The sequence below is a fragment of the Mus caroli genome, unplaced genomic scaffold (assembly GCF_978045245.1).
Source record: "Mus caroli unplaced genomic scaffold, Mus_caroli_1 scaffold_1, whole genome shotgun sequence".
Lineage (NCBI taxonomy): Eukaryota > Metazoa > Chordata > Mammalia > Rodentia > Muridae > Mus > Mus caroli.
The window spans coordinates 86,447,971-86,460,943 of NW_028227256.1; the positions used below are offsets into that span (position 1 = coordinate 86,447,971).

General features: G+C 47.9%; 1 protein-coding gene across 2 annotated transcripts in view; it reads right to left on the reverse strand.

Annotated features, from left to right (window-relative positions):
* Positions 1 to 7,693: 7,693 nt before the first annotated feature.
* Positions 7,694 to 12,973, reverse strand: part of Asb18 (ankyrin repeat and SOCS box containing 18) — a 63,375-nt gene continuing 58,095 nt past the window's right edge. For both annotated transcript variants that reach the window (XM_021174914.2, XM_021174906.3), the window contains 2 exons: positions 9,460 to 9,573; positions 7,694 to 7,916 (listed from right to left, as the gene is read on the reverse strand). In XM_021174914.2, the coding sequence (XP_021030573.1) occupies positions 7,731 to 7,916; positions 9,460 to 9,573 (300 nt within the window). In that variant the 3' untranslated portion in view covers positions 7,694 to 7,730. The remainder of the gene's footprint in view (positions 7,917 to 9,459; positions 9,574 to 12,973) is intronic.

A 12,973-nucleotide genomic window follows, 5' to 3' on the forward strand; every position in this document is an offset into this window, starting at 1 on the left:
TCCTCAGGGCTGACGGTAGAGGAGAGCCGTGCCTGTGTGTTTCAGAGTTCAACATGGTCAAATAACAAGCAGTAACCAGATGTAGCTGATGGAAGTCGGAGAAAGATGTGCATTTCTTTCTCCTTTTTATACAAGTAGCAAGTGAAAGGATCTCTTCCATATGAATTTGAAACCAAATAAATATACCATTGGAAACTCAGTGGTAAGGGGCTAGAGATAGAGAGGGCTCAGTGATCAAGAGCATGTAGAGTTCTTGTGGATGACCCAAGCCTAGTTTCCACCCCAGCATCAGGTGGCTCACAACTGTACCTCCAGCCTCAGATGATGTGATACCTCTGGCTTCCAGGGGCACTGGCGCAGGCACACACAAGCATATAACTGAAAAATGAAATAAGTCATTTGAGATAAAATAAGACAAGAAAACAAATGTTAAGGGTATAGAACTGACGTTATATTCTGTACGCTAGAAAAATTGTGTTGAATGTGAGCTGTAATAAAGGGGAAATAAGAGACATCATAATAATAATAATGATGATAATAATAATGATAAACCAAGGTGTGCTTTGTTTGCTGGGGGAGAAGCAAGGTGAACCAGCCTCACCCCACAGGAGCTTGGTTTTGGAAGTTTATCTCAAGTGAATGTAGTCCCCCTTCCTTGCCTCCCTACTCTTCCTGTTTTAGGTTTTAGCCTCTGTCTCCTCTTTTTCCTCCTCCTCTCCCTCCCTCCTCCTCTTCCTCCTCTTCTTCTTCCTCCCTCTCTTAGCCCTCTTTCCTTTCTTGAAATAGCCATCAGAAAATTCATGTCAGTTTAAAACAAAGCCAACTCCTAGCCATCCTTCAACTCTGGAGACCATAAGTGGGTTCCATCTGATGTGGGTGGTGACTGAGTTTGTGCCAGACATCCATGGCAGTTGTCATGGACTCATTTAGGCATAGGGTTTATTCGGAATATTATTTGTGCGTCTTGGAGCCTAGGAGAGCCCATGTGATTGACAGCTTATTTTCTGGCCATCGTCCTGCAGCGATGCCATGCTCTCCAACGGTCAGGTGGAAGAGGGGAAACCTCCCTGTCGTCTGGAGGGTCAGTTTATCGATGTCATTGCTATGCATGGGTCTACACCAACTGAAATGGTTTGGCTATTGGTCATAGATACAGTGAAGTCACTGCACATGGGTATGTGCCCTCCACATTCAACAGAGAGAAAGCAAGGGAGGCAGCTGGAGGGGGTAGGGCAGTACAGAGCTCTTTCTCTCCAAGCTCTCCTTTCCCTGCCTGGTTCTCAACCATCCTAATGCTGAAACCCTTTAATACATTTTCTCAGGCTGTCCTGACCCCCAACCGTAAAATTATTTTCATTGCTACTTCATAACTGTAATTTTGATACTGTTATGAATCGTATCTGTGTTTTCCGATGGTCTTAGGCGACGCCAGTGAAAGCGTTGTTCTACCACCAAGTGGATTGTGACCCCAAGGTTGAGACCTGCTGGTGGATAAGTTGCCCAGCTTTATTTGGCTCTGAGGTCCACGGGAAGCTAGGCAAACACCTGGCTGATGATGCGTCTGAGCCTAAGTCCTGCCTCTAGCCAACTTTCAAGAACCCAGTTCAGTAAGTGAATAATTGTCAGAGGGAAAATAAAGCGAAACCCAAGCTCACACCAAGTTGGAACTAGCAAATGTTTGTGAGGGCACAGAACAGTCGGTAACCTGGTGTGTTGGTGGCAACGAGGAGTGAAGCTGTGGCTCAGACTACAAAAGCTGAAGGCAGAGCCATTGCCTGACCCAGTGGTCCCACTGCCAGGGATCTAGCATTACCTAGGAGACAAACTTCCAGGCATGCCTGTGAGGAAGGTTCTAGATCTAGTTGAGGTAGGGAGCCTCAGGCTAGATGTGAGTGGTACCCTCCCACGGCACGGGGTCCTTATTTGGATGGAAAGGAGACCGTGATCTGAACTCCGGTATTTATCCCTCTCTGCTTCCCAGGATGCACGGGATGTGAATGTCGCCACCCCATCATGATGGAATGAATCCACTCTAATTGTAAATCAAATAAACATTTTCTTCCTTAAATTGCATCTTGCCAGGTATTTGATCAAAGCAACAAGAATTTGTTTTTGGGTGGGGGTTGATGGTGTGGTGGTCTAGATAGGTATGCCCCCTCCTGAGATGTATGTGTTTGAATGCTTGTCCTATAGGGAGTGTGACCAAGCCAGCTCAGTCAGTCAACAGGGTCTCAAGGGAGGGAGTGAGGACTGAAAGTAAAAAAGACAATTAGGCAACATTATAACATGACTCCAGCCAGGGCTGAGACTAAATCGGTTTTTTTTCCATTCTGCTTTTATATCATTCTAGGTATGTATAAAGAATATGGTCAGTTCTAGGTCAAGGAACAGACAAGGCAATAAACAAAAACAGTCAAGGAACAGGCAAGGCAATAATCAAAGTCCAATGGTGTTCTGGGAACTACTGAGATGATCAGGATCTTGAGTCTACTTCTGTGTCCTGGCCCAATGTCAAATTCTTGCCAAATTTCTAGAATCGGCCCCAAAATCTCTCCACAGGAGTGGCCTTGTTGGAGGAAATGTGTCACTATGGGGGTGGGCTTTGAAGTCTCATATATAAGACTCAGGCTACACTCAGGGCAGAAGCTAGCCTCTTCCTGTCTGCCTACAGAAGAAGGTCTCTTTCTGCTGTCTTCAGATCAAGATGGAGAACTCTCATCTCCTTCTCTAGCACCATGTCTACCTGCACACCACCATGCTTCCCACTATGACAATAAAGGACTGAACCTCTGAAACTGTACGCCAGCCCCAATTAAATATTTTCTTTCCTAAGAGTTGCAGTGGTAGAGGTGTCCCTTCACAGCAATGAGACCCTAAGACAGGCGGGTGCCATGATAGTTTAGAGCTACACCTGAGCATTTCCTAAGGTGCTGTGGGATGGAGAGGTTGGCTGAGGGTGTGGCCACAGAGAGGACGAGCACTCGCTCTGGTTTCCAGAATTTGATGAGGTCTGGGCTTCTGAGTCACAGCCAGAGTTGAGCTTCTCTCTCTCTGCTTCCTAATATTATTTGCAGGAATAGAAGGAAGTATCTGTTGAATTCTTTATCTGGGTTGGATCCTGGGCCTCAGTGAGACTTAGGACCAGCAGAGACATGTAACGTGTTAGTAGAGACATTGAAAGGCTCAGAATGCATAGAATGCTCAGACTGCTGATTCTAAAGCTGGTGGAGAGCTGCCTTCCTTCCGTTCAGCAGCTCACCACCCTAACTTAGTAAGAGGAGTGCACATAAGCAAGTTGCAGTTGACTTCTTCGAAATAACTGTTCTTCTGGCTGCTTTGTGAGGATGTCTGGCTCTGAATCCAGTCACTAGGCAGTCACTGTAAGCCGCTCATCACTGTTCAGTGAACTGAATCCCATCCCAGGACAAAACAACCTCCCCAGCTTCCTCCCAGGACTGCAATTCCTCACCTGCTCTCTGGTTCCTCATGTCTGTTCAGTCAGGTTCTGATTCCTTGGAGGCACAGACTAAGGTCTCCTGGTCTGTCCTAACTCTCTCCGGAACCACCTACTTGCAGCTGCCAGTGTATGAGACCCGCCCCTTGGAGAGGATGAATCTCTCTCCCTCCATTGTGCCTGGCACTTTTCCTGCACCCTTACCTTTGTTAAGATTTCCTTTTTTTTCTGGGAGCTGGAGAGATGGCTCAGCGGTTAAGAGCAGTCAGTGTTTCTCAGCCATTTGGTATTCCTCAGCTGAGAATTCTTTGTTTAGCTCTGTTCGCCATTTTTTTAATAGGGTTATTTGGTTCTCTGGAGTCTAAGTTCTTGACGTCTCTGTATATATTGGATATTAGCCCTCTATCAGATGTGGGATAGGTAAAGATCTTTTCCCAATCTGTTGGTGGCCTTCTTGTCTTATTGACAGTGTCCTTTGCCTTACAGAAGCTTTGCAATTTTATGACGTCTCATTTGTCGATTCTTGATCTTACAGCACAAGCAAGCCATTGGTGTTCTGTTCAGGAAATTTTCCCCTGTGCCCATATGTTCGAGGTTTTTCCCTACTTTTTCCTCTATAAGTTTCAGTGTATCTGGTTTTATGTGGAGGTCCTTGATCCACTTGGACTCGAGATTTGTACAAGGAGATAAGAATAGATCAAAAAGTCAGGTGACAGCAGATGCTGGCAAGGATGTAAAGAAAGGAACAGTCCTCCAATGCTGGTGGGATTGCAAGCTGGTACAACCTCTGGAAATCAGTCTGGCGGTTCCTCAGAAAATTAGACATAGTAATACCTGAGGACCCAGCAATACCACTCCTGGGCATATACCAAGAAGCTGCTCCAACATGTAATAAGGACACATGCTCCACTATGTTTATAGCAGCCTTATTTAGAGTACCAGAAGTTGGAAAGAACCCAGATGTTCCTCAATAGAGGAATGGATACAGAAAATGTGATACATTTACACAATGGAGTACTACTCAGCTATTACAAAGAATGAATTTATGAAATTCTTAGGTAAATGGATGGATCTATAGGATATCATCCTGAGTGAGGTAACCCAATCACAAAAGAACACACATGATATGCACTCACTGATAAGTGGATATTAGCCCAGAAGCTCGGAATACCCAAGATACAAATTGCAAAACACATGAAACTCAAGAAGGAAGACCAAGGGCTGGTGAGATGGCTCAGTGGGTAAGCACCCGACTGCTCTTCCGAAGGTCCAGAGTTCAAATCCCAGCAACCACATGGTGGCTCACAACCATCCGTAACGAGATCTGACTCCCTTTTCTGGAGTGTCTGAAGACAGCTACAGTGTACTTATATATAATAAATAAATCTTTTAAAAAAAAAAAAAGAAGGAAGACCAAAGTGTGGGATACTTCGATCCTTCTTAGAAGGGGGAACAAAACACTCATGGAAGGAGTTACAGAGACAAATTGTGGAGCAGAGACTGAAGAAATGAACATTCAGAGACTGCCCCACCTAGGGATTCATTCCATATACAATCACCAAACCCAGACACTATTGTGGATACCACCAAGTGCTTGCTGATAGGAGCCTAATATAGCTGTCTCATGAGAGGCTCTGCCCAGTGCCTGACAAACAGAAGTGGATGCTCACAGCCATCCATTGGACTGAGCATAGGGTCCCCAATGAAAGAGCTAGAGAAAGTACCCAAGAAGCTGAAGGGGTTTGCAGACCCATAGGAGGAACAACAATATGAACTAACCAGTACCTCCAGAGCTCCCAGGAACTAAGCCACCAACAAAAGAGTACACATGGTGGGACTCATGGTTCCAGCTACATATGTAGCAGAGGATGGCCTAGTTGGACATCAATGGGAGGAGAGGTCTTTGATCCTGTGAAGGTTCTATGCCCCAGTATGGGGGAATGCCAGGGCCAGGAAGCAGGAGTGGGTGGGTTGGTGAACAGGGGGAGGAGGAGGGGGAAGGGGAGGGTGTTTTTCAGAGGGGAAACCAGGAACTGGGATAACATTTGAAATGTAAATAAAGAAAATATTTAAAAACAAGAAAAGAAAAGAAAAGAAAAGAGCAGTCAGTGTTCTTCCAGAGGTCCGTGAATCAATTCCCAGCAACCACATGGTGGCTCACAACCATCTGTAACAGGATCTGATACCCTCTTCTGGTGTGTCTGAAGGCAGCTACAGTGTACTCATATAAAATAAATAAATAAATAAATAAATCTTAAAAAAAAAGATTTCCTTTTTGCATGGAGATTTCTAGAAGTCTGGTAGGAGGGGGTAGGGGAGAGACATTTGGATACAATCTTGAAACAGTGTTTGTTTACTCTTTTGTTGGACAGATAACAAAGGGCAGGATGAGGTCAGATCATCCAAAGGAGCTGAAAGATGCTGTCTTACCAGTCCCTAAGGGGCACTAATGAGGACATGTGACAGCCCACCAAGGCTCCTCCAACCTATCTCCTTTGTGATGGCCATCCTCAACACAAGTAGACTCTACTTGGTCCCTGTTCTTATTTTCACTGTGGGCGTTGCTGAGACATCCCTCATTGTGGGTGTTTGCTGCGGTCTGAACTCCATACATTGTAGCAGCAATAGGAGTGTCTGCCCATCCACCGTGAGGTTCACTTCAGACCATCTATCTCATCCTAGCTGTAATTAGAAAGAAAAGGGGCCACTCTGCTTATCTCTAGATGGTGGTCATGAAGAGTTCTTGCTTTCAAATCCAGGCTACTGGATGGCTCCCTGGTAGAGCCTTTGCCAAAGGTGTAAGAGGCCCTGAGTTCCAACCCCAGCATGAAAAAGGAAAGAAAAAGAAAGAAAAAACAATAAGTCAGATAAACACCATTGTCACTGAATGGACAGTTTAGTCTTGACCATTACAAGAAGAAGGCACTCATCACACCACAGGGCCACCCAGCAGCCATTAGGCTTGGTCAGAAGGTCGGATCGGGGTGGGCAAGGAAGGACAAACAGGCCTTGGGTCTATGACTGGCCATAGCTGCTTCTGACTCCTGGGTGAGGCATTTTGTTCTAGGTGTCTGGCCATGGAGAGGTTTAGGCAGAGCAGTATTCCTAAGTGAGAGTCTAACGAAGGAGGTGGCCCTGTGTGGCCCTGGGGTGACTAGTTTGCACAGGGCAGGCATGGTTATCAGAGTGACATTTTCTCTCCAGGGACTGGCTAGCCATGGGAGGGACTGTCCCTTAGGGCCAGCAAGGTTCCCTGTGTTGAAGCAGCAGAACCAAGATGTAAGGATTAAAAGAGCGCAGGCCTTGATGTTCTGACATCTCTTGCTGTGTGGTGGTCAGGCTAAGCTCAGGGACCTCTCAGCCTATGTGCTTTTCCTGGTACCCGGCTTTTGCCAATATTTACCAGAGTGGGACTAGCAAGGGTTGAAAGATAGTTTCAAGCAGAAGACATCTAAGTGACCAAGGTCTGGCTTACCATCCTCCGGTGTCCTGAGAATGCTAGGCTCTCCTGTGTTGGCAAGCACAATGGGCCCCTTGAAGGTATATCTGACCCTGGAGTGGGTGTCCTCTGAGCAGGGGGTCTGCTATGCTCTGGGCACAGTTCCTCTCCAAGTGGCTTGGCTCCAGGAGGGATGGGAGCCTCTCCTGTAAGCCCAAGAGTCAATAACCCAGGGAGGAAGTCCCCATGCGGCTGGTCAACGGGGGCTGGAAGTATGCCTTGGAAACCATTCATTATCTCTTAGTCTGACTTTGGTTTGGGTACTTTCTGATAGCAGCCTCGTGCCACTAACTGCGTGTTCCTCACCAACATGAGACAGAAGCATATATGTATATATATTATATCTATCTATACAATATATATCTTATATCTATCTATCTACATATATATCTTATCTATCTATCTATCAACATTTATTTACCTTATTTCATGAATGTTTTGCCTGCATGTATATATGTACATGCAGTGCCCATAGAGGTCCCTGGAAGCCCTGGCACTGGAGTTATGAATGATTGTGCATAACCAGGTAAGTGCTGGGATTCAAACCCAGGTCCTCTGCAAGAGCAGCCAGTGCTCTTCATTGCTGGACAGCTATAATAACAGTTACCAATTCCATGTCAAGGTGTACTCGAAGCCTGTATGTCTGTGTTTTTCCTGGTTACTTGGGAGTCAGAAGTGGGTAGACATGTACCCCCATACCAGGGTTCTGTCCCTGACATAGAACCTTTGCAGAAAGGGGAAGATGCAGAGAAGAACCTGGGCCCCAAGGCCGTGGTTTCAACGCAAAACACCCTCTGGCTCCAAAAGCAGGTAATTTTGCAGAGTCTCAGGTAACGGTAGCTGGGGCACAAGGTGAACACTCTCCTTGCCGAAGAGTTTTCGGATAGTACAGCGGCAAAGGTGCTGCAGGCAGCGCGGGGTGTGTGCCAAGGCGAAGAGAGACCTGTAGAAAGGCTTGTGCATCTAGAAAGAAAGGTGAGGGGGAGTGAGGCCCTGTCTGGAACTGACATGATTCCTGGCAGGACCACTGCTGGTTCATCCCACCTGTGGCTCACGGGTGCCAGAGAGTCACAGCAGAGGGAAAAGGGCTGTCACCTGGGACCTGGCTTCCACTCAGAGGGGTGACATGCTTTTCCAAAGCAAAGCTCTCATTGGATCAGAGGGACATGGTTTGGGGCTGATTTCTTCTAACGCCTTTCTGTTCTGCCCCTGACACAGCAGCCCTGCGGCTTTGGGGACAACCCCAGCAATCCGAGGCAGGCCAGGCATACTGTCTCTGTGCAAAGGTGGGCTCGTAAACCCTGCCCAAGCCCATCAGCTCAAGGCTTTGTAAGCCATTCACTACATGGGCAGGAAGACCCCAGGGATGTTCTCTGGGAGCTTCTATGAGGGAGTGTTTTTTCTGTCCCCTCCTGGAGCCATCTTTGAACTCTGTCATGTGAGGATGTAATGCTCACAGGACTTCAGGCCACATGTCATAATCTGCAGTTCCTATGCAGGGACAGGGGTGTGCCTTGAAAAGGAGCCAGAACCTATAGCTTCAATGCTGGTTGGTCCCCTGAGCCCCAGTATTCTTTAAGCCATCACGGGGTGGCTGTTGGTTCTTCATGTTCAATTCCATTTCACCATGGTCCCTTGGTGTCAACAGAGATTCCACAACCTCAGGATGCCAAAACTCACGGATGGGTAAGTCTCTTATGCACTGCAGCCCCGTGTTTGTGTGAAACATACTCAATCCTTTTGTTTACTCTCAGTCCCTCTAGATTACCCACAATGCCTACAACAATGTAAACGCTGTGAAGGATTGTTGTATGCTGTGATGTTTAGACAATAATAAATGATGAATATTTATTTCTGCGTATCTGGGGGGAAAGCCAATTTACCTCCCATATTTTGACCTATGGTTCTTGACTCCATAGAGGCCGTGCCCACAGATCACTAACTGTTCCCCTCAACTTTCCTATCTTCCTTCTTCAGATGTTTTACTTCCTGGGTGTACCGGTTGGTTTTATGTCAACTTGACATGAGCTAGAGTTATCAGAGAGGAAGGGCTCTCAATGGAGAAAATGCCTCCATGAGATCCAGCTGCAAGGTGTTTTCTTAATTAGTGATCAAGGGGGGAGAGCTCACCCATTGTGGGTGGTGCCAAGCCTGGGCTGGCGTCCTGGGTTCTTTAAGAAAACAGGCAGAGCAAGCCAGGGGAAACAAGCCAGTAAGCAGCACTCCTCCATGGCCTCTGTATCAGCTCCTGCCTCCAAGTTCCTGCCTCCAAGTTTCTGCCCATGTGAGTTCCTATCCTGACTTCCTTTGGTGATGAACAGCAATGTGATAGTATATGCTGGATAAACCCTTTTCTTCCCAACTTGCTTTGTGGTCATGGTGTTTTGTCATAGCAACGGAACCCCTAACCGAGACACTGGGTTTGAATGCCAAACTCCAGACAGAGAAATGGGAAAGGACTTCTCTCCTTGCAGCATCAGAGAAAGGGATGGAGGTAACATCTCACCTGGTATACTTCTTCAGGGATGGCTTCCCGCCAGGACTCAGACACTGGGAGCTGAGTGTAGGAGTTGAACAGAACTTCAATGACATCGGGCACCTGTGCACATGTCCTCAGCACCTGGGGAAAGTGGGAGGCACGATGCAGGGTGAGGGGCTTGGGGTCCAAGGGGAGAAAGGCTCAGAGTGCAGACATGTTCTTGCATTTCATGTCTGCTACTCCCTGGCCCTGTGACCTCAAAGGCCCAAGTCAAACCACCCAGAACGGCAGTTCCAGGACATGAGTGTTGTCAGTGAGCTGACTCACCAGGTCTGGGAGCCAGTGGCTCTTCCAGGAAGCCTACATCCTTTCGATGGCTACCTGTGCACTCAGGGCTGGGCTTAACAGTCAGGTTTAGAGGTTGGGGTGGGCTGGGGGATGCTGTCAGGCGACAGACCCGTGCCTGTGCAGAGCTGCTCAGAGCAAACGAAAGCAGTTCCATAGCGGTGTAGCCTGAGGATTGTGCTCCAAATTCCCCACCTCAATTTGTGTGTGTGTGTGTTAGGAAAGAGTGACAGGGGTGGGCGGAGGTGACTTGTTTTCTTGTTGCTGACTTCCCACTTCCCACGGCCCTTACAGTTGACTTCACAATCCTCACAGGGCTCTTTATTTATTGACTTTTAGAGATCTAGTTTTATTGTAACTGTGTGCCTGTGTCTCTATGTGTTTGGACTATGTGCGCATTTCAGCCTGGTGTGGTGGCACAGGTCTCTAATCCCAGTACTGGGGAGGCAGAGGCAGGCAGATCTCTATGAGGTCTGTCAGAGAGTATGATTTCTGCCAGCCTAGTCTACATAGTGAGACCCTGTCTCAAAAGAAAAAGAGGTTAATATTTTACTTAGGTATATACATGTGCCCTTGCATGAGGTTCTGTGTTCCACGTGGCTTGAGGAAGCCAGAAGCCAGCATCAGATCACCTGGAGTGGGAGTTACAAGGGATTGTGTGGGAAACGAACCTGTCTTTTTGAAGAATAGTTTCACTATTTTCTGGGCAGATAAGCAATTTTTGCAGCCAATGTTTTTCCATCTTTGATATTAATATTCTTACTTACGTTTTCTTCTTATTACATTGGCTATCATCTTATGTTTTCTGTCAACAACATTGATAGTTGGTCTAATCATCTTATTCTTTTTTTTTTTTTTTTAAGATTTATTTATTGATTATATGTAAGTACACTGTAGCTGTCTTCAGACACTCCAGAAGAGAGAGTCAGATCTCATTACGGATGGTTGTGAGCCACCATGTGGTTGCTGGGATTTGAACTCCGGACGTTCGGAAGAGCAGTCGGGTGCTCTTACCCACTGAGCCATCTCACCAGCCCTCTTTTTTTTTTTTTAAAGATTTTATTTATTTATTGTATGTAAGTACACTGTAGCTGTCTTCAGACACTCCAGAAGAGGGCGCCAGATCTCGTTACGGATGGTTGTTAGCCACCATGTGGTTGCTGGGATTTGAACTCTGGACCTTTGGAAGAGCAGTCGGGTGCTCTTACCCACTGAGCCATCTCACCAGCCCCTAATCATCTTATTCTTAACTGTTTTGTTCTGTTTGATTTTGAAGGTAGCATCTCATTCTGTGCCACCACCACCGCTGCTGCTTCTCTTTCTTCTTCTCCTCCCCTTCTTCCTCCTCCTTCTTCAAAAAGATTTATTTATTTAATGTATACAAGTACACTGTAGCTGTCTTCAGACACACCAGAAGAGGACATCGGATCCGATTACAGATGGTTGTGAGCCACCATGTGGTTGCTAGGATTTGAACTCAGGACCTTTGGAAGAGCAGTTGGTGCTCTTACTGCTGAGCCATCTCTCCAGCCCCCCTTCTTTTTTGAATATTTACTTATTTAATTCATATACATTGGTGTTTTGCTTGCATGCATGTTATGTGAGGCTGTCAGATCCCCTGGATCTGGAGTTACAGATAGCTGAAAGTCGCCATGTAGCTGGGAATTGAACCTGTGGCTTCTAGAAGAGCAGCCAGTACTCTTAACCTCTGAGACATCTCTCTAGTCCCCAGATCATAAAATGTCAATCCTCTTAGTTATTGAGAAAAGTAGACAATCATTGGGATTAAGAAGACACAGCAGTTTTGTAAAGTGTTTTTTTTTTTTTTTTTTTTAGGATTCAAATCCAGGCCTAATGCCAGGGAAAGTCCTTGCTGTTGAACTGCACTGCCAGCAGCAGGTGCCAGCGCACACCAGGCATGACATTGTTAAAACCTGATATTTAGTCGCAGGTAATAATGTCTTGCTTTCAATTTCTGCTATGGTTATTAGTGCATTTTACTTTAACTTCTCTGGGATGAAAATTGCCTGTGTTTTCTTCGTATGCCATCTCCATTTTAGAGAAATTTAGCGAAGCGATGTGAAAGGCTATGGGAGGGGAAGACTATGAGGAGCACCACTGTGCTCTGTGAGAAGCCCGTCCTGTACTCAGGCACAGGCGCAGGCGCAGACACAGGCACAGGCACAGGCACAGGCACAGGCACAGGCGCAGGCGCAGGCGCAGGCGCAGGCGCAGGCACAGGCACAGGCACAGGCACAGGCACAGGCACAGGCACAGGCACAGGCACAGGCACAGACACAGGCGCAGACACAGGCACAGGCGCAGGCGCAGGCGCAGACGCAGGCACAGGCACAGGCACAGACACAGGCACAGGCACAGGCACAGGCACAGGCACAGGCACAGGCACAGACACAGACACAGGCGCAGACGCAGGCACAGGCACAGGCGCAGGCACAGACACAGACACAGGCGCAGACACAGGCACAGGCACAGGCACAGGCACAGACACAGGCACAGGCACAGACACAGACACAGGCGCAGACACAGGCACAGGCGCAGGCACAGACACAGACACAGGCGCAGACACAGACACAGGCACAGACACAGACACAGGCGCAGACACAGACACAGGCACAGACACAGGCGCAGGCGCAGGCACAGACACAGGCGCAGACACAGGCACAGGCGCAGGCACAGACACAGGCTCAGGCACAGGCGCAGGCACAGACACAGACACAGGCGCAGACACAGACACAGACACAGGCGCAGACACAGGCAGACACAGGCGCAGACACAGGCACAGACACAGGCGCAGACACAGACACAGGCGCAGACACAGACACAGACACAGACACAGGCGCAGACACAGGCAGACACAGGCGCAGACACAGGCACAGGCACAGACACAGGCACAGACACAGGCGCAGACACAGACACAGGCACAGACACAGGCTCAGGCACAGGCGCAGGCACAGACACAGACACAGGCGCAGACACAGACACAGACACAGGCGCAGACACAGGCAGACACAGGCGCAGACACAGGCACAGGCACAGACACAGGCACAGACACAGGCGCAGACACAGACACAGGCGCAGACACAGGCACAGGCGCAGGCACAGGCACAGGCACAGGCACAGACGCAGGCACAGACGCAGACACAGGCACAGGCGCAGGCACAGGCACAGGCGCAGG